Source organism: Trichechus manatus, unplaced genomic scaffold, assembly GCF_000243295.1.
Source record: "Trichechus manatus latirostris isolate Lorelei unplaced genomic scaffold, TriManLat1.0 scaffold00076, whole genome shotgun sequence".
Lineage (NCBI taxonomy): Eukaryota > Metazoa > Chordata > Mammalia > Sirenia > Trichechidae > Trichechus > Trichechus manatus.
The window spans coordinates 10,118,106-10,138,414 of record NW_004444012.1 but is presented as its reverse complement, the minus strand read 5'-3'; the positions used below and the strand labels follow the sequence as shown (position 1 = coordinate 10,138,414).

The following is a 20,309-nucleotide window of genomic DNA, read 5'->3' as shown; positions in this document are numbered from 1 at the left end:
GTGTGTGTCTGTGTGTCTGTCTGTCTTGTGTCTGTGTGTGTGTCTGTGTGTCTGTGTGTGTCTGTGTGTGCCTGTGTGTGTGTGTCTGTGTGTGTCTCTGTGTGTGTGTGTCTGTGTGTGTGTGTCTGTGTCTGTGTCTTGTGTCTGTGTGTGTGTCTGTGTGTCTGTGTGTGTGTCTGTGTGTGTCTGTCTTGTGTCTGTGTGTGTGTCTGTGTGTGTGTCTGTCTGTGTGTGTCTGTGTGTGTCTGTGTGTGTGTGTCTGTGTGTGTGTCTGTGTGTGTCTGTGTGTGTGTCTGTGTGTCTGTGTCTGTGTGTCTGTGTGTGTGTGTGTCTGTGTGTGCGTGTGTGTGTGTCTGTGTGTCTGTGTGTGTGTCTGTGTGTGTGCCTGTGTGTGTGTGTGTCTGTGTGTGTGTGTGTCTGTGTGTGCCTGTGTGTGTGTGTCTGTGTGTCTGTGTCTGTGTCTTGTGTCTGTGTGTGTGTTTGTGTGTGTGTCTGTGTGTGTGTGTGTCTGTGCGTGTGTCTGTGTGTGTGTGTCTGTGCCTGTGTCTGTGTGTGTCTGTGTCTGTGTGTGTCTGTCTGTGTCTGTGTGTGTGTCTGTGTGTGTGTGTCTGTGTGTGTGTCTTGTGTCTGTGTGTGTGTCTGTGTGTGTGTCTGTGTGTGTCTGTGTGTCTGTGTGTGTGTGTGTGTCTGTGTGTGTCTGTGTGTCTGTGTCTGTGTGTGTGTCTGTGTCTGTCTTGTGTCTGTGTGTGTGTCTGTGTGTGCCTGTGTGTGTGTGTCTGTGTGTCTGTCTGTGTGTGTCTGTGTGTGTGTCTGTGTGTCTGTGTCTGTGTGTGTGTGCCTGTCTGTGTGTGTCTGTGTATGTCTGTGTGTGTCTGTCTGTGTGTGTCTGTGTCTGTGTGTGTGTCTGTGTGTGTCTGTGTGTCTGTGTGTGTCTGTGTGTCTGTGTCTGTGTGTCTGTGTCTGTGTGTGTCTGTCTGTGTGTGTGTCTGTGTGTGTCTGTGTCTGTGTGTGTCTGTGTGTCTGTGTGTGTCTGTCTGTGTGTGTCTGTGTGTGTGTGTCTGTCTGTGTCTGTGTGTGTCTGTGTGTGTAGGGGGGTGACTCCCTCTAACTCTCAGCATCAGTCAGATCAGGAGCCCCAAAGTCTTCCACATCCAGCCTCTCCTGTCCCTCTCTGCCAGTTTGTTTTCCTGCTGGTACAGATCCCCTCAAAGGAGGAACAAAAAGCATGTCTGGTCAGCTTCTGAATCCCTCTAAACGCTCCCTCAGCCCGGCCTTCAGCTTCACTAAGGCACACACCCTGTTCAGCCTCTTCTCCTTACCCTGGCACATTTAACCCGGTGCAGGAGCTCCCTTCTCACCTCTCCCCCGCTCCCCTCCCCTAGCCGGCATGCCCTCAGGGGAGCTGTACACCAGGTAAGTCTGCAGTTTGCTCCCAAGGCCTTAGCTCACAACCGCAGCTGGTTGTTTCTCTAACAGGGGCTGCATTGAGCTCCTGACAGACCCCGCGGCCTGGAGGATGCTGCCTCCGAAGATTGAGGGCAGGTGACCTCCGGGCCGACCCCCTCTTCTCCCTCACCCTGTCCAAGTCCTGCAGGTGGTGCCCGCCCAGGTGCAGCCACACCCCCAAAAGCAGCCCGTTCCCTCCAGTGAGCCCATCCTGAATGCTCAGTGGCCCCCACCTCTTCTCCTTCCTCATGAGATGTGCAGTGAAGACCCTCTCCTCACTGATGCCCTGTGGCCCACCGCACCATCAATAACAGCACGCACTTATTGAAGCTGCACACCTAGGACACTTTCTGGACTAGGGGGCCATCATTGAGTCACCAAGCCCACAGTCCTCCTTACCCAAAAGGAGGTGGCCCAGGAGGCCATGTCCCCAGGGAGAAAGGACCCCTGGAGAGCAGAGCCCAGCCCAGAGCAGGCCCTCCCTCCTTCCCCAGAACCTGGCTGCAGCCCGCGAGCTCCACGGCTTCCACAAGGCAGCGGGCGAGCTCCGGGGCTGGTTGCAGGAGAAGGCCGCCATGTTGGAGGGAGCCAGCTGTGGCCACGACCTGGCGTCTGTGCAGGCCCTGCAGCACCAGCACAGGCACCTGGAGGTGAGGGCCCCAGGGGCCGCCCATGTGAGCCCCTCCCTGTAGGTGATGGGCGAGGGGCCTGTCCAGCCTCTTCCCCAGAGGCAATAGGGCCCACCCCCACCCCAGGACTGCCTGCCCGCACCTCTTCCCTAGAAACCCAGACCCCTTCTGTGGGGCTCTGGACTTAGCCCAGGCTGTGGACAGAGCCAGGGTGGCCTAGAGGGTCCATGAAGCGGAGCAGGTCCAGCGCTGCCCGAATGGGGAGAATGAGGCCTGATCTCATGTTCTGGCTGCAGGGGGCGCTGGCGGCTGTGGAGAAGGAGGCGGCACGGGTGGGGATGGAGGCCGGCCAACTGCACCAGCTACACCCTGCGGCCCAGGAGGGCCTGGCTGAGCGGCTGGCCGAGGTGCAGGAGGCCTGGGCCACCCTGGATGCGAAGGCCCGGGAGCGGGGCCAGCAACTGGAGCAGGCTGCCCAGGGCCACGCCTTCCTTGGGCACTGCCAGGAGCTGCTGTAGGTGACCTCCTGCCTCTGCCGTGGGCTCCCTCTGCCCTGTGGGATGAGGGGCACCCAGCTCTTCAGGGCTGGACGCTCCCGCCTGCCCCCTGCTCAGCCTGTGCCCAGCCCTGCCGCCCCGCCTGCCCTCCTGGCCCTGACTCACTGTCCACTCCCTCCGCACAGCATGTGGGCTCAAGAGAAGCAGGCGCTGGTGTCCATGCAGGAGCTGGCGGGGGCCGAGCAGCTCCTCGGGCAGCAGGAGGAGCTGGGGCAGGAAATCACGGAGCTCTGCCTTCGAGCCCAGGACGTGTGGCAGGAAGGGCAGCAGCTGCTGGACAACAGCCACTTCATGTCCCCAGAGGTGTGAGCACAGAGGGTGGGCCTGGGATTGAGCCAGGACAGAGCCCCATTGCCCAAGGCCTCAGAGCCCTTAGCAGGCGCAGAAGCCGTCAGGAGAGGAAGGCCTTCCCTCCCCTCCTCAATGCTCTAGCCCTGCCCTGCCCAGGTGGTTCTACCTGAGCATCTCACCTCTCCCCACCGCTGCCCCCCGCCCCAGGTCACAGAGTGTCTGCAGGAGCTGGACAGGCAGCTGCAGGAGCTCCGGGAGGCCTGGGCCCTGCACCGGGAGCGCTGCCAGGAGAGCCAGGGCCTTCAAGAGCTGCAGCAGACGCTGGAGCAGGCCGAGGCCTGGCTGGCCTCCCGGGAGGGCCTCCTGCTGGACCCCGACTGCGGGGTGAGTGGGGGCCCTGCCCCTTAGCCGGCCACACCATTTGCCAGTGAGCAGATCCTGCTGCTCCTCCGGCTCTCTGCCACCCAGGCTGGCCGCACAGGGTGGAGGGAAGGCTTTGGCATCCCTGGGAGCCAGGCCTCACCCTGACTTCCTTCTCCCAGCACTCAGTGTGGGAGGCAGAGTTACTACTCCGCAGGCACCAGGACTTGGAAAAGCGGCTGGCAGCCCAGGAAGAGAGGTTTGACCAACTGCAGCGCAAAGAGGTGAGAGGGAGGCTGGGGTGAGGGTGCGGAGAAGGGAGTGAGGGCTGCTGAGAGCAGCCCCTGGTCTCAGCCAGAGGTGGGCGTCCCTTCAGGAAAACCTGTTCTCTTCTTTCCTTCCCAGCTGCAGAGTCCTGTCACCTCAATATTCTGGGTAGGGTAGGGTGCTACTATGGCCCGGGATGAGAGGGAAGTCTCCTAAGCAGAAGGAGGAAGAGTTTAGGAACAATGAACCGACAGGAGCTCTCTGGAAACTGGATGGGAGCATTTTTTTTTTAACCTTTTTTGAGATAAAATTCACATAACGTAAAAGTCACCATTTTAACCATTTTAAAGTCTACGCTTCAGTGGCTTTTGTATACTCAGTGTTATGCAACCATCACCATCTAATTCCAGAACATTTTCACCACTCTAAAAAGAAACCCACCCCACTAAGCAGTCACTAGGGTGGGGGCGGATCTTGAAAAGAGAGGCTGGGCCTGGGGCCCCCTCGAGCCCGGAGCCTGCAGCCCAGGGCAATGGAGGCTGGGCCTGGGGCCCCTGGAGCCTGCAGCCTGCAGCCTGGGGTAATGGAGGCTGGGCCTGGGGCCCCTGGAGCCTGCAGCCTGCAGCCCAGGACAGTGGCCAGTCAATGCCGGGCCTGGCTCACCTCTCTCCAAGGTGGGGCAGAGCCACTGTAGCAGGTGAAGGCCAAGGTTCTGAGACCTGGGGGAGCTGGCAGAGGGCAGCCTGTTGACCTTTCTCGAGCGGAGGCTGAGGTGAGGGACCTGCAGCCAGCTATCCCCAGCAGGCTGCACACCCCCTTCACCATCGCCTTCTCCCCGGGGGCACATGGCCGGGCAGCAGGAGCCCAGCAGGGCTGGGGCTGTGGGGTGAGGGTTCCACTCTTCAGCCAGCACCTGAGGCCGGGAGCACTGGGCATAGGAATGAAGGGCAGGGGGACCTGGCCAGCCTTCCAGAGCGGGCCCGCCCTCTGTGCTGGTCCAGACATCTCCCCAGCCCCCGTCTTGCATTTTCAGGATGCAAATGTGCCCCCACCATGGAGGGGGTTTTGAAGTTGCTCCTTCCTGGAGGGAGGCAGCTCAGTGCTGGAAGCTTCTTATCCAGGCAGCTCCCTTGAGGAAGCCTCCAAGGGGCTCTGGGGGGCCGTCTGGGCCTGGCTCCCTGGTAGTGTGGGCTCCGTAGACCCCACCCCCGCTCGCAGGGCAGTATGGCTCCTTGGGGTCATGTCACAGCTTCTTCCCCCACCATGGGGGAGAAAGGGCTCCCCCTCCCTCTCCTCCTTTTCATGGCTTCCCTGTAAGAGCTCGCCCTGGGTGAGTGAAGGAGCCTTGGTGGTTAAGTGCTTGGTTGCTAACCGAAAGGTTGACAGTTGCAATCTGCTCCTATAAAGAAAACCCTATGGGGCAGTTCTACTCTGTCACATTGGGTGATTGGGTCACACTGGGTCACTATGAGTCAGAATCAAACAACTGGATGGATGCAGACCATTCTTTGAGGATAAAAGGAGAAGTGACAATAGCTACAGAAGAACCCAGGTGGAGAGAAGGTCTGTAATCCCTGTGTAGGCTAAGGGAAGGAGCTGGTGGAAAGGGAGGGTCTGTAATCCCTGTGTAGGCTAGGGGAAGGAGCTGGTGGAGAGAGGGTCTGTAATCCCTGTGTAGGCTTGGGGAAGGAGCTGGTGGAGAGGGAGGGTTGATGATATGGAAAGAGGTGGGGAGTGAAGGAGTAGGGTTCCTGTGTATCCAAAAGTTGGGACCAGGGTTCAGCCATGGGCAGAGGGTGCACGTCTTGGGGTACCTCTTCCTCTGAGGCAGGAAGAAGAAAGACCAGATACTGTGGACATAGATGAGTTGGAACAGTAGCTGCTTTCAAATTCATACAAATGTAGGACTATTATCTATCATTACTTTATTTAGAAGATTTGCTTCCTTAAAAAAGCCATCTCTGTATTAATTTTTTTATATATTAATAAAACCTAAGGTCAGAGACATTATTTAGACATGGATCAAAACTTCTTTATCTCTTGTAGTTTTTCTAACAGAATGAAAAGAAATAATTAGTTCATGCCTGAAAAAAGATCAGTCGGCTTCCTGGATCCTCCTACTAGGGGACTTTGGTCTGATTCAATCATTTTCCTGGGAGCCTCTGGATGAAGACCCATGGCCAGGCTTTGCCCAGAGCCTGGCTGCGGCTTCGTCTGGCTCTCCATAGCCCAGCTCGTGCTACTGGGAGGGTGGCTGTGGGGCCCTGCGGGGAGCTGCCTCGCCTGCTCCCCACGAGAGGACAGCGGTGGAGGAAAGCTGAGGTGGCCACAGTGCCCGTCTCTCACTCTCCTCAGAATGTAGCTTCTACAGCCACCTTTGACCTCGAGGGAGCCCAGTGTGGGAGGCCGATGGATCACCACGATGGGAAACACACTTTCTCTGTGAGGTGAGGGCCGCGTGGGGTCCAGAGACGCTGGCAATGGGGACACGACTCAGTCAGGCTCAGCTCCCAAGAGCCGCCGTGGCCGAGGGGGCCGGAGGCAGGGTCCCCAGGGGGCAGGGCATTGACCCCTCGCTGTCTGTGGTGCCAGGCTGGGCGACGGAGCAGAGCACCTCCTTTCGGCACGGTCAGAAGGCCAGGCTGAGATCTGGCTGCGAGCCCCGGGCATCATGGAAGGTGAGTTCCAGGGGAGGACTGAGGTAGGTGGGCTTACTGTCTTTTCAGTCAAGGAATTTAAGGCCCAGAGAGGTTATACTACCTGCCCAGGACCACACAGCTGATTAGCAGCAGCCTTGAGATCAGGTGTCCTGGCCCGCCCCCTCAGGATCTGCCTCTGAGACCCCCCATCCCTCGTCTCTAGGATCCCTGTGGAGTCTGTTCCTCCGAGGGCTTTCCTTGGCTGTGCTTTGTCGGGTCCTGGGGGACTTTTCTAAGCTTCTCGCCCCCAGGTGGCTCTGAAGGCCACCACGGCGGCCACGCTGGGCTCTGCGTCAGGAGGACGGCGTGAAACCAGCTCTCTGACCACGCCTCATGGCCGTGGCCTCACGGGTCTCCAGGTGGAGGGACTGTGTTCAGGGAATGTTCTGAGGCTGCTGCGGGCCCCACCCGTGACCACCTCCCACCCTCTCGGCCTCACTGTGTCCTCTTGGTCCTTCCAGAAAAGTTTCTCAGCATTTCAGAATCTCCCCACCTCCTCCAGGCTGACCCTTAGCTCGTCTGAGTCTGTCCTGAGGAGGTGGGCTGCACTGGGGGGAAGACCTGGATGCCCAGCCCAGGTTGCTCCACCACAGGGAGAAGCTTGATGCACAGGGATTCCCCAATGCCCGCTAAGCCTCCAGGGGGCGTGTGTGCTGAGCTGGGTGGCCTGAGGCTGCGGCGCCCCGGCCCTGCAGCCCTGAGTCTGAGCCCAGAACTCAAAGCCAGGCCTCTCAGCCTCCCTGATGACAGTGTTGCTGAGAGGCTGCCCAGCACGGCCTCTCGGCTCAGGTAAGGCACCTGTGTGGGGGCGGGGGGCGATTTGCACACTTGACACCCTCCACCACCCCTGAGACGTAGACAGCCTTAACACCTACCCCCTTGGGTGCCAACCTGGGACAGCAGGTCCTGGGCCACGAGGCTCCCTTTCCCCGGATTCCACCACTGCCCCAGCCAGGGGCTCAGTCCCCTGGGGTCCTGCCTGCGCCCCTGCCCCGTTCCCTTTCCCACTAACTCTGTGTGTGTGTGGGGGGGGGGGGGGTGTGTGTGTGTGTGTGTGTGTGTGTACGTGCATCAGCAGACCCACACAGCCCTTCAAGTTCCCACAGACGACTGGTCCCACCGAGAAAACTGCACACGGCTTTGAACGCCTTTCCCACGCCGGCCCCACCCGTGGTAAGAGGCAGCCTGGCTCTCCCTTTGCATATTCCTAGAAAGCCTGCTCGGATGTGTCTACCTGGGACCCACACATTCCACGCCCTGTGGCCTGCCTTCTCTTCTCCCCTAAGACAGGGTATTTGTTTGCAGGGCAGCCGCCTCCCCACGCCTTGCTTGTACCCCTGCTCTCTGTGCCGTCCTCTCCTGCCTTCCCTGTCCAAAGGCCCAGTCCCCCTGCAAGGGGAAAAGGGAGCCTGACTGTCACAGAGGGAGCCAGGAGTCTGTGTGCACCGGGGGGGGGGCAGAGATAACATGACCAGACCGGGGCCGAGGAAATGCAAAGGCTGGGGAGATGTGTGGGTTAAAGTGTGGGAACACGGCTCGCATTTGGGTTCCTGTGCCTCTGTTCGTAGGTCTGGCATCATCTGCTCAGCTGCCTCACTGCAGCTCTTTCCCACCAGTGGGCATCAGGGAGCTCTGGATGAGGGGACTCTTGGGGTTGGATGAAAACAGGGAAGGGGATGGAGACAGGAAAATGTAGGTGAAGCCTTCATAGGTCCCCCAGGTCCGTGACAAGCCAAGATACTTTCTCTTCCTCAAGCTCTCTCTCTCTCTCTCTCACTCACACACGCACGCGCACACCAGAAGAGGTAGCCGTGGGCACGGTCTCCCGTGTAATTATCCACGTCCATGCACACTTCTCCAGGGCCCACAGGTGCCATGTTGTGAATCAGGTGACGTGCTGGTGACCGAAGCCTGACCCCGGACACAGTTCTGCTCCGTGACCCTCGCCCTGTGCCTGGCGCCTGGCCTGAGAGTCACTCGGCCAGGCTGGACACATGGAGAGAATCAAGGGTCATGAGAATCAAGGTGGTTATCTGCCACCCACCCACCCCACACAACTGTGTTCCTAGTATCCACTTCCCACATCAAGGCTAGAAGTAATTGGGGTGTTGCACGGGGGGCCAGAGGGCGGGGGCACGTGTGCCTGGAGAAGATTCTGGGGTGGCTGGGCCCTAAATTCACTCCGCCTCCCTGTTCTTCCAACAGGTGTGGGCCCAGAAGCAAATCCCGAGCTGGCACCAAACCCCAGGGCTATGAGCAAGGACATCGTCTAGGAGACCCAAACAGGACTCAGCTACAGGCACCTCAGCCCCAGGCTCTGCCCAAAGCCAGGCCAGACCCCAGGAGCAGCTTCGGGAATAGACAGCTCCTTGTTAGGAGTCAGGCCCTCCAACAGCACAGCCGGCTGAAATTATGCCGTCATGCCGGTCCCTTTCTCTGGCTCGTCTGGCCCCCAGTCTGGCAGGAAGCAGCCCTCTGACTGAGTCCTTGGCCTCACCCCAAGATCCCTCCCAGCAAAGAGGCCAGGCATGTTGGCGGTCACTGCCTGTGAGTCTGCTCGTCTGGGCAGGGCTAGGGTTACGGTGGCAGAGACCTCTAGGCCAACCTGGCTCCTATAACGGTCACTTCCTGCTTGGAAACAGCACCGGGCGCAGGGAGACATGGGCGTGAGCCTGATGATGCCCAGCTCTTCAGGGGAAGCCTACGCTAACTGGCCAGGTCTTCACCATGCCTGGGGGGATGTATCGTTGGTGTGTTTTTTAAACCAGTCTTTGCAATGTCCAACCAAGAGCCTGTAATGACGCACTCCCTCTTAGCAGCAATGACAGACGAGCCCAGAGAACACTGCACGTGGGTCCGAGCCTCTGTAATGCATCAAGTGTGCCGCTGCGCTTGCACAGCTGCTCAGGGCAGCAAGGAGGGGCGAACGCACGGGGCACGGGCTCTGACCACGCCCACTAGTACAGTCACTGCTGCTCTGGGCTGCCTTCCCCCCATCTCCACCCTGGCTGGCACAGAAACTGCACCCCACGTCTTCCCCGTGCTTGAAGAAGAGGCCCGCTCCGGCCCGCTCCGTGGGGACCAGGGCCAGCTGCACCTGTAGCAGCAGCTGTAAGGTGGCTGGGCCTCACTCCTGGCCTCCAGAAGGAGGGAGGGGCCCAGCCCTCTGTTTAAAGCCTTCAACCTCCTGGGGGTCGGGTGCTCAGACTGGACTCTGTGACAGGGTTGCTGGCAGCTTTGGCCCCACGTCACATCCAAGGTATCCAGGAATTACAGCTCGGTAGAGCCCCCAGAGGGGCGGGAGACACGACGGGACCATCCAAGCCCCCCAGAGGCTCTGGAGCAGCCAGGCAGCCCTGCACTGAGCCCGAGACAGAGGCAGGGGCGGGGGCCAGGCCGGAGCCCCGGGCCAGGGCTGCCCTCCTGCAGGCTGTCACTCGGGTCCATGCGGCTTGCGCTGTCTTCTCCGCTGCACGGCTTCGCGGAGGGCCGCCAGGAGCAGCTCCCGGCTGTTGCAGATGTTGTAGCGCGTCAGGCCCAGCAGCTTGTCCACGTCCTCCTGGCTGTAGGTCACCTTCGTGTAGTGGTAGGGGGAGTCGGATGGAGACAGGTTCACCTGCCCCGCCTCCTTCTCCTCGGGCGTCCTCGGGACCCCTGTGCAGAGAGAGGTCAGCCTGGGCATGGAGGGATCCGGCACTAGGGGGTGGGGGAGGCGTAACAAGGGGCGGGGGCCGGAGTACCAGGAGGACGAGGGGCGGTGGGGTGGCCCGGTGGCTCACCAGGGGCCGAGTGCTCCCGGAAGGAGTCATTGACCAGCGGGAAGTGCAGAATGATGGGGGCCTCGGGGTGGCAGGGGTCCGAGAACTTGTGGCACTCCCGAGGCTGGTGCTCCTCCTCCGGGCTTGGCGAGATGGGCGGGAAGGGGATCCCCTGCTCCTGGCAGAACCGGCCCACAAGCTGCAGCTGCTGTAGGGGTGCAGAAAAGGGGGTGTGGGGAGTGCAGCTCACACCAGGTGACGCTGTCAGAGACGGTGACACCAAAATGACCGTCTCAAACATACCCCTGTAGTTAGTTATAACAACAAAAACATTTTTTGTAAGCCCAGCTTACATGTATCAATACACTTACAAAGCTAAAACTCTGTGCTAATTGACTTTTGAACCTTCTAATGTGCTCTGGTCAGAGCTGTCATTACCCAATTACAATGACGCGTCGAATCACATGGTTTCATCTACGCTGTAGTTCTCATTGCTGCCAATGTTTTTACAGTCGCTGATTTTGTCAGACTTTCTGGTGTTTTAGCTACAATATTGTGGTAATTAGGATTTGTAAGCCTACGTTAAGAGATCGGCTGCTAACCAAAAGGTCGGCAGTTTGAATCCACCAGCCGTTCCTTGGAAGCCCTATGGGGCAGTTCCACTCTGTCCTACAGGGATGCTATGAGTCGGAATCGACTCCACAGCAATGGGTTTGGTGTCAATAACTTTTTGAGAACAAGCAGTAATTAAAGAAAAAGAAGGAGTGATATACGGGAATTATGATTTACAAGTAACATTAGTACAAAACCATTACTAACGATTCTTCATGGTCTGGGAAGGGAGGAGGTCCGTGAGGGGGTGGTGACACCATGCATTATGGCACTGGATGACCCTGACCCTAGCACTGGGCATCACAGGGATGGTCACGGGGCTCCCTGTGTTCTCAACACCTGACTGCGTGAATATGGGGATCTGCTAAAGACACACGGACTTAGCGCCTGACAACCACATTAAAGGCTCCAGCAGACCCGACAAAGCCAGGCCAGACTTAGGAAAAAAGCTCCAAGCCTGGACAGTCCTACTGCTGCAGCTGCTGGGGGTTCCACCAAACCGGGCTGTAAACAGTCGTCAGGGTCTGAAATCGGGAAGCAAAACCTCTCGCTGTATGACCACGGAAAATACAAGCACGGGGTCCCAGGGCTCTACAGCCAGCCAGGGTGCAGGAGCAGCAATGGGGACCAGATACAAAATACATACGGGAGCCAGCTGCCCCATCGCCCCAGCTTCCCAGAGCAGAGAACGTCCCCCTGGTGGTGAATGAGGAAAACCCACAGCGTTCTGTTCACATGCTGTCACTGTCACAGCTCCTCAGGAAAGCTTCAAGGCGAGGCTCCCCAGAGGCCAGGATAAGTGGGCAGACCAGTGAGGACAGGCCGGGCCGGGGGCCGCCCACCGCCTCCCAGCCTGCCCAGCCCCCAGGTGCCACAGGTCCAGTGAGAGCCCCACCTGAAAGGCTCCCTGGAGGTTGTAGTCCAGGGAGAGGATGAGGTCTACGTCCCGCGTGGGCTGCAGGAGGGGCGGGCAGCTGGTGTTGATGAAGTAGCCGACATCCAGCAGGCAAAGGTGAGGCTCCGCGGGTGTCAGCTGGTTAGGGAGCCCGTCCAGTTTGGTGGCTGGAAAGGTTTGGAGGGGGGAGAAGAAGCAATTGTCACTGATGGAGAGGACACCAGCCTCCTCCGGCCAATGGCAGTTGCTTGCTGCTACTGCTGGAAAGAGGCTCCGCCCTCTGGCCATGGCTCCCTCTTGCTGAAGCAGTGCCTGCAGGTGGGCCCTATATCCCCAGCACAAGGCGAGGGAAGAGACCTCGGGATCAGGGGCTCTGCTCGTGGGACTGAGCTCAGAAGATTTGCTGCCAAGGAGGATGGGGTGGGGAGTAGAGAGTGAGGGTGCCTGGACTCGAGACCCGAGGCGTTGGGAAGGCTTTGGGGAGCTGGGACCTTGGAGAAAAGCAGAGACCTTTCCAGGTGGAGAATTGAGGGTGCTGGAAATAGTCTTTGTGGAAATGGAGGCCGTGCAGGAAATTGTGGGTGGCCTGGGCAAGTGGGCGCCAAGTCAGGAGGTCAGTGAAAAACTCCGCCATCCTTCCAGTCATGCTGGGTGGTTCTTCTGTCTTCAGAACGGGGACCTGCTCCTTGTCTGCACAGTCAGGAGAGTTGGGGGGAGTGGGATGTCCATCAACAAATGGGGACCACTGCACCTTTATCCCAGCCTCTATGGCTGGTGACCCTGGAGGAGAACAGCTGAGCCTCCCAAAGGCCTGGGAGCCACCCCCTACCCCCAACACAGCCCCAACTGGCTGTTCCTTTGTGCCCTGACGAAGGAGCCCAAGCACCTACCCAAGGTGGCCTGATTCTGAGCCCAGCGGTCCCAGAACTGGCTGGGATCTGAGGACCAGTATAAGCTGTCCTGGAGGTTGGCTGCATACAGGTTGGTCCAGAGACCTGGAAGAGCGGACATGAGGGGGAGAGAGCCCCCATCCCTGTCATGACCTGACCCTTCATCACTGCCCGTCCTGGACCAAGGAAATGTCTCAGTGACAGCATCCCCAGGCCCATTCTCCTCTCATGCCCTGGCTTCTCCAGGTGCCCTTACCTTCCAGGAAGCAGATCCGGGACTCGGGGAGGCGCTTCATCAGCCGCCCCATGAAGAACTTGGAGCCGAAGAGCTCAGAGGGGATGAAGGCCCCGTACTTGGGGAAGCCGACCTCATAGGGGGAAAACTCACACCACTCTGTGAGGAGACCATACGCCCTCAGCCTTGGGGCCTGAACCTGAGGACCCTCCGGCACCAGCCCACCCACATGGGCTCCATGCAGGGCAGGCTGGTGGAAAGGAGGCTCAGGCCTAGCTTGCTGGGATTGTGGACGTGGGGCCTGAGGCCTCTGACCCCTCTCTCTCAAAGGCCCAAGTGACTCTGGGTTAGGGTTAGGGTTAGAGTTGACAGTCTCTTGACTCATGGGACCTGGGCCAGAGTGCAGGGATGTGGGTGTAAAAACCACCTTCTACACATAGGCCCAGTTACCTCCTTCTCTGCCAACTGCAGGAACATGGGCCTCAGCTTCCGGGCTACTCACCCCCAAATTCAAAGGTGGACAGATGTTGCTCCTTGGTGTTGAGGGCACAATAGATGGGCAGAGGGTTCTGGCCATGACTCAGGGCCTCCCGCTGATCTGAGAGTTTGTGGTCATATGGCTGGGGGAAAGATGATGTGAACCTAAACCCACGGTCTCGTGGTACCCAGAGGCTTCCCCACCCCTGCCGCCCAGGGCTGCTCCCCACCTCTAGGCCTGGCCCTGCCTCTGCCCCTCCCCGCAGGCAGCCCCTTCCTGTACCTCATCATGCAGCAGCGCCTCATTGACGAGTGCCCACAGGTTGGTGAAGCAGGCTGGGTAGCCCAGACGGGCACGCTCAGCCAGCTCCTGCCAGTACCGCTGCAGTTGGCTGGGGGCCAGCACACCCAGCTTGCTCTTGGTCACCTGGGTCTTCAGCAACTCAGTGGGCCCCGCCAGGTCCTTCTGAGACCACTCTGGATCCTCATAGAGGTTGGCCAAGGTCCTAAGCAGAGCCAGGGGCGGGGATGTCTGCCACTCAAGGACTCCACCCAGACCTCACACCCACCCTTGGGCTTTCTAATCCAGGACAACAGCCCGGCAGGCACCTTCCAAGAAGTCAGGGGCAGGCTGAGGCCAACTCTCAATGGAGACAGCCAGCCCCTGAGGGACCCTTGGGCACACTCTTCCCTGGCCACATACATTCTCCCAGCCCTTCCAATCTGGTCAGAAAGGCCAAGGGGGCCTCAGAGAGCCTGACCACATGCCCCACCACAAGCCGACTCGCTGACCCCAGGCTCCTGCACTCAACCTGCTCACCAGGTGGAGCCCGAGGCCCCCGTGATGTAAGAGATGCAATCCAAGAGGCCCAGCTCCCTCAGGCCGGCCAGCTGCCCATATAGGGAGGTCATTGCCCGGATTCCCCCACCGGTGGCCATAATGGCTACCACTGGGACCTGGAAGAGAGGTTGGAGAGGCCTTCGGGGCTTAAGGAGGGGAAAGGCCAAGCCACAGGAAGAGAACGTAGCAAGTCAAGTGGCCATTCAGCTCTCCCCAAAGCTAAGGCTGGTCGAGGACGGGTCAGGGCCTTGGACCAGGTCTGAGTCAGCGCAGCTGAGGAGAGTGTTGTCAGAATAGCCCCCTCACCAGCGCTGGTCTTCTTGGGTTTTGAGAACTCCAGGAAGAACAGACCAGACAAGTCCAGGCCTTATCTCCTCACCCCCAGTCCCTGAGGAATATGGAGATCACTTTCTAGAAGCCCAGGACCACCTCAAAAGCCCCCCACAGAGCCAACCCTCCCCCTTTTGCAAGGAGAGGTCATTTGCCCAGGAAACAGCCCAGCCAGCAGGCAGCCCTCGTGCCAGATGTCCACTGATCCATCGGACAGGCCCAGTCTTAAAACTTGGACCAAGCCCGGGGCCAAACACAAAGAAAGGAAAACTACCCCGGGGTGGGGAGGCGGGGGCTTGATAACAGTGAGCGAGTGGGAAGCAGAGCTTGGGCAGGCAGATGAGAGGCCGGCACAGGCCTGGCTTGGCCGGAGCCCTGGTCTGGATATGGAACAGATCAGGGCCCAACCAGTTCAGCACTCAGCACTGGGCTCTGGGCCCAAGCAAGCCCCAGACCTCTACTCTGCAGCCCAGCCCCCAGACCTCATGCTCCTGCAGGTCGCCCTCCAGCTGCAGGGCCTGGGACCCCCACCCTGCAGCCCAGCCCCCAGACCTCATCCTCCTGCAGGTCACCCTCCAGCTGCAGGGCCTGGGACCCCCCCCCCCTGCAGCCCAGCCCCCAGACCTCGTCCTCCTGCAGGTCGCCCTCCAGCTGCAGGGCCTGTTGCAGGGCCTTGGCCACCACCTGCTTCCTCCTGGTCAGGAAGGCCTGCTCCTCGGTGCAGGGACTGCAGCCCAGCCGTACGGCCACCTCCCCGGGTCTAGGATGGGGAGGGAGGGGCCGTGAGGCAGTGCTCAGCCTCATCAAAAAAGATCCCATTTCCATCTCTTCTCATTCCTGTGTCCCAAGACCCTGAAGCTTAACACCTGTGGAGTATGAGGGGAGATGGTGCGTCCATACCCACACATACACTTGGGGACACAGCAGGGTGGGCATCACAGTGACTAAAGGAGACCCCGGGCGGGACCCGACCCCTGGTCCATCCCACCCCCGAGCCTCAGCTTCTCCCCCTCACTCTGCCAAGTCTGAAAATGACTACAAACGGCGTGGAAAAGGAGGAACAAGTGTCTCTAAGTCTGGGATTCTTACTGTCCCAGACACATGGAAGGCCAGAGCAGGCAACCATCTTACTCCATGAAGTTTATCTAAGGTCCATCCACACGGCTTCCACCCAAACGGGGCAACTTCTCCTCTTCCCTCTCGATCTCCACACCTTCTCTGTGCCTCAAACCATGTTATTCTCTGCAGCTTCCACCTGTTTTCCAGCCTAACATTTATCAAGTGCCTCCCAAACACCAGGCCCTGGGCAAGGCACACACCCCACCCCTCCGGTGAAAGCAGACACAAGTCGAAAGATTAAGAGAACCTTTATATTCTGAGCGCCCTCCCAGGACTGTGAGCAAACCCCTGGGCCACCCCATTTCTCCCCCTCGCTCCCTCGGGCCTGCCCAGCATCCTGCCCCCTCCCTGGCTGCTCTCCCACCCCCAGCCCAGCCTCTCACCCTTCTTCTTTTCTCAGCTCCACCTTCATCAGGGACTCCTGAAAACCCCAAATGCTCCAGTCACAAAGGCTAGCCACCTGCATCCCAACCGCGCTGCCTCTCCCCGGCCCTAGCCACAGCCCTGGGATATCTGCACGTGCCTCCCTGAGACCCCCAACATCTCTCCAGGGATGTGCACCCCACCCCCTGCCAGCCTGGCCCAGGAGAGGAACGAGTCACTGCCCAGCCCCATCCCTGCATCCAGCACTTTTCCTCTGGGTGACCAGTACCTGGGACATAGGGAAGACGAGTCTCACTGGCTGGCCTGGCAGCAGGGCCCTCAGTGGCACCTTCAGTTGCTCTTGGGGGGCATCCTGCAGGGGACAAAGGAGGAAGACCTGAGTCTCTGCCCTTCCACGCCTAGCAAGGCCCTCATCAATTCTGCCTGGAGTGACCAGGGAGTGGCAGATGTCCACTGCACACTCTCCCCTGGGGGCCTGACTCTGGCGGGGAGAGGGCTCAGAGGGCGAGCAGAGGGACAGGCTGGAGGAGGTGCCCAGGGAAGGCAGGCAGAAGGTTCTGGGCCCACCCCGCGGGAGTGTGGCCCACTACCTGCAGATGGATACTCAGCTCTTGCTCCCAGAAGGTCGGGAAGTGGAAGCGGAGGGAGCCGGCGCCCACGGAGGCCTCCTGTGGACCCTCACAGGACCCGGGAACCACAAGCTGAACTTTGCCCTCTGACTCTGGAGACAGGAACCAAGGCAGGGGGGCTGGGAATGGAATCCCTGCACAAGGGTGCCTCCCTCCCCTCTGGCCCAGGCAGAGGCTGGGAAACCATGTCCCCACCACAGCCCCCTGAGGGCTATGGGGAGAAGCTCAGGTCCTGCGGAGCCCCAGGACAGATCCACCCCCAACCTCTACTCCCACCTCTGAGAGCGGAAGGCGGCTCATGTAAGGCTCTCTCCAGGGCAGGCAGCTTAGAAAGGGAGAGACAAGGGCTGACGACCAGGGCTGTCCCAGTGGGCAGGGCACTCACCCTTCTGGTCTCCTGCCTCCTCCAGTCGCACGTACAAGCAGGAGAGCTGCCGGGCCTGAGTCAGGAAGAGAGCGCTCAGATGCCCCTCCCACTCAGGGACCCCACCCTGCCCAGCACCCTGGGCCTGGCTCCACGGCACTTCCCGACCCCAGCCCAAGCTACTGGACATTTCTGAGATGGTATCCCCTTGAGGAACTGAAATCCCAGGGCATCCCAAATTCGGCTCTACCCCTGACCCAGGCAGGCTCCAGGCCTGGAGGGGAGCAGACAGCCTGAGGGAGGGGTCCCCTAGGAATGCCCAGTCGCCCCCTCCACCAGACCACCATCCCAGACTCACCACCAGGATGCCATTGCTGACAAGCTGCTCCGCACAGTCTGTCCTGGAAAGGGCCCAACGAGCCTTAGTGGGGGGCCGGCTCTCACCCCCCAAGAGGCCCGGGCAGTCCTCCCTGCCCTCTGGGTGTCCCCAGGGAAGGGGGCCAGCTCTGGGAGCACGGGGCTCTGTCCTTCCCAGAAGGGAGCACTTCCACCCAGAACCCCCCACGGCCCCTGACCCACCGACTCTGCAGCCGAAACTCAACTTCCAGCCACTGCTCACTCTGGAGAGAGAAACGGCAAGAGATGAGGAGTGTGTGTGGGCATGTGTGTATGGGTGTGTGTGTGTGTATGGGTGTGTGTGTGTGTATGGGCATGTGAGTTGTGTGCATGTGTGTGTGTATGGCTGTGAGCGAATATGTGTCTGAATGTGTGTCTGAGTGTGAGTGCATGTCTGAGTATGTGTCTGAGTGTGTGTGTGTATGGGTGTGTATGCGTGAGTATGTGGGTCTGTGTATGTGAATGTGTGTGTTTGAGTGTGTATGGGGGGTGTGTATCTGAGTATATGTGTGTGTTTACGTGAATGTGTCTGAGCATGTGTGTTTATGTGAATGTGTGTTTATGTGAATGTGTGTATGTGTGTGTGTGTCTGAGTGTTTATGTGAATGTGTCTGAGTGTGCATGTCTGAATGTTTATGTGAATGTGTGTGTGCGTGTGTCTGAGTGTTTATGTGAATGTGTGTGTCTGTGTGTGAGTGTGTGTGTCTGACTGTGAGTGTGTGTCTGAGTATGTGTGTATGTGTGTGTAGATTCCAAGCAGACACCAGCTGGGGGTGCTGAGGCTTCACCAAGAAGGGGTGCAGGGGAAGGGCCACTGTCCCTCCCCAGGCTGCTCTGCCCACGCTCTCGGGACTGCTACAAGACAGCTTCCCTCTGGCTTAGGGGCCAAGAAACAGAACTGACCGCTCCCCCATGGAGAGGAGCTCCTGGCTGGCAAAGGCCTCTAGAGGGCCAGGGAAGCCTGGACCACTTGACGTTTTGTAAAAAGCTCTCCGAAGAAGAGGCGTTTACACAGCTCTCCCTCCAAAGCTCCTCCCTCTCCTGGTGCCGAGGCCCCAGTGCCCTCAGCTGCCCTGAATCCAGTCCTGCCTGAGGGCTCAGCGAGAAGCTCTGGCGCCGGAACTCCCCAGGCCGCAGAGTCCCCACATCAAACAGCACTGACAACATGGGGTCATCTTTGGTCAGCAGGTCCTCGTCAAAGACTGTCAGTTCCACCACGTTCTGGAAGGGGAAGAGAACGAGAGGGCTGCAGGAAGGATGGGCGGGGCAGGAGAGCCAGCGGGCAGGGGCGGGCAGGCAGAGAGCAGGGCTGGGTGGAGGCAGGCCCACCTTGAGCTGGCTGTGGATCCAAAAGTGAAAGCTCTGATTCCAAACGGGGTTTCTGCAGTTCCTGACTGTGTGTGTCCGGAGCCTGTGGCTGGATGCCGTGGGCAGCCACAGAGTCACATAGCAGTCAGAGGGGGTCACTGCGGGGAGGAGGAGTGACCGCCCAGTGATGTCCGAGAGCCCCTCCCAGACTCCACCATCACAGGGAGCCCTGGAGACCCGTGTGGATGGACGGTCAGGCAGAGCAGAGGCAGGGCCCCAACCTCCACCTCCCCCCCAGTCCCTCCTCTCCACACCCCCTGCCCAGGACCCCAGCAGGCCCAGCCTGCATCTCCCCACACTGTCCCTGCCCCATCCTGAATTCCACTGCAGAACCGTTCTCCTCCCTCGGCCCAGACTCACCTGGGTCCCTGGAGAGCAGGCCATGGGCCTGCAGGACGCGAACGGTGAGCAGGCAGGTCCCGGGCACCACAGCCTGCAGAGGCGGGAGGAGGGACAGGCTTGCCGCAGGCTGATGGGGCTAAAGGCTCCAGGGGATGGAGGGGAGGCAGGGCGACGCTGGGGTCTCACCCTGCACCAGAAGGACCAGGGCCGCCAGCCCATCAGAATCCTGAATCTGGAGGAGCTACGGCATTTTTACAGTAACTTACGTAACACCCTGCACCAGCTTTGGTTCCAAGGGCTTTACACACATGAGCTCAATAGTCACAACAACCCTGCGCACGGGTACTGTTCATGACGATCAGCCTCACAAGGGAGATGAGGCACAGGAAGGGGAAGTTGTAACCTGCCCGAGGTCCGGAGCCAGGGTGTGAACCCAGGCAGGCTAGTTTGAGTCGTGCTCTCAACTCCCACACTCACCTGCTTCCATTTGGGTACAGCGTCCTTCAGTCTTTCCACCCCACACCCCTAGCCCACACTCATGCTAAGCGGCTTTGAGGCTGGTCTCGGGTGGCAGGGGTAGGGGGTGTAAGGTCACGGAGGGAGAGAAAAAGGCCTGTCGGGGCCTAAGGCTCTGCTCCCTGTACTCTCCAGCCCTGGGCAGGGGACAATTCTGGAAATGAGATCTCTGCTAAGGTAGGCTCAGCAGTTACCAGCTCACATGGTCCACAGGTAGCCAAGTCTTAGCCCTCCAGGTTCTATGAGGTCATGATCAACATGGTCCCAGGAGGTTCCATCCAAAACCATCCCCGGGTTCTGGGACACAGCCCCTGCCAGGTGTGCCAGGGTAGGGAATTCTGTGCCAGCTGGTCCCTCTCTGGCCTCCAGCCCGGCCGCAGGAAGGCCCTGATGGATGGAGCCTGGGAAACTCATCCATCCATGTCAGCCCCGGGTCCCCCACACCCCAAGCCACTGAGTCAGAGGGAGCTGCAGAGCGGCCCCCTCCCTCTGGGGCCCCAGGAGAGCAGCTGTGAGCCTCCCATGGTGCCTGGAAGCTGTGTGGAGCCCACTGCTAGGGCAAGAACAACTCAGGACAGATCCCAGGACCCTGCCCCTTCCATGACTGCTCCTCACGGCCCTGGCCCAAGGCTGGCAAACGCCCACTCCACATCTGGAGAAGACCGCAGCTCCCGCGCCTCCTGAGAAACAGGCTTAACCAGGGCCTGGGTGGGGGTCGGGGTCAGAGGTCAGAGTGGTGGGGCCCAGAGTCCTGCCGGCCTTACCAGAGCCATGAGTCTGGGCGTCCAAGCGGGGAGGAATGGCAGGCAGTGGCCGCTGGACCAAGGAAGTGAGATTTTTAACTAAGATCAGGGGTGTCCCAACTGGCTCAGAGCTCCTCCCTGGTCCCTCCCACCTGCCTCTT

At 59.6% G+C, this 20,309-nt stretch overlaps 2 protein-coding genes across 2 annotated transcripts in view; one reads left to right on the top strand and one right to left on the bottom strand.

Moving 5' to 3' along the window:
• The window catches only part of SPTBN5 (spectrin beta, non-erythrocytic 5), a 52,810-nt gene extending 46,251 nt beyond the window's left edge, over positions 1–6,559 (top strand). Inside the window, exons 56-63 of the mRNA XM_023735101.1 lie at positions 1,941–2,096; positions 2,372–2,589; positions 2,758–2,935; positions 3,131–3,307; positions 3,466–3,567; positions 5,906–5,997; positions 6,143–6,228; positions 6,501–6,559. Of these exons, the coding sequence (XP_023590869.1) occupies positions 1,941–2,096; positions 2,372–2,589; positions 2,758–2,935; positions 3,131–3,307; positions 3,466–3,567; positions 5,906–5,997; positions 6,143–6,228; positions 6,501–6,559 (1,068 nt within the window). The remainder of the gene's footprint in view (positions 1–1,940; positions 2,097–2,371; positions 2,590–2,757; positions 2,936–3,130; positions 3,308–3,465; positions 3,568–5,905; positions 5,998–6,142; positions 6,229–6,500) is intronic.
• A 3,123-nt stretch (positions 6,560–9,682) lies between these two features.
• On the bottom strand, positions 9,683–20,178 carry PLA2G4B (phospholipase A2 group IVB). Its single transcript, XM_004380731.1, has 20 exons — positions 20,170–20,178; positions 18,908–18,980; positions 18,509–18,645; positions 18,269–18,400; positions 17,363–17,403; positions 17,142–17,184; positions 16,805–16,859; positions 16,381–16,511; positions 16,059–16,142; positions 15,790–15,827; positions 14,912–15,047; positions 13,937–14,073; positions 13,400–13,622; positions 13,142–13,259; positions 12,661–12,798; positions 12,405–12,509; positions 12,025–12,204; positions 11,515–11,681; positions 10,029–10,215; positions 9,683–9,903 (listed from the first exon to the last, which is right to left on the bottom strand). Exons 1-20 carry the CDS (start codon positions 20,176–20,178, stop codon positions 9,683–9,685), a joined length of 2,355 nt encoding a protein of 784 aa, XP_004380788.1.
• Positions 20,179–20,309: the final 131 nt, after the last annotated feature.

Coding starts and splice junctions, on each gene's coding strand:
- PLA2G4B (XM_004380731.1), bottom strand. Junction 12,799..13,141: donor GTCCACCTTTGAATTTGGGG/GTGAGTAGCCCG, acceptor GTCTCCTCACAG/AGTGGTGTGAGTTTTCCCCC. Junction 9,904..10,028: donor CCGGGAGCACTCGGCCCCTG/GTGAGCCACCGG, acceptor CTCTCTGCACAG/GGGTCCCGAGGACGCCCGAG.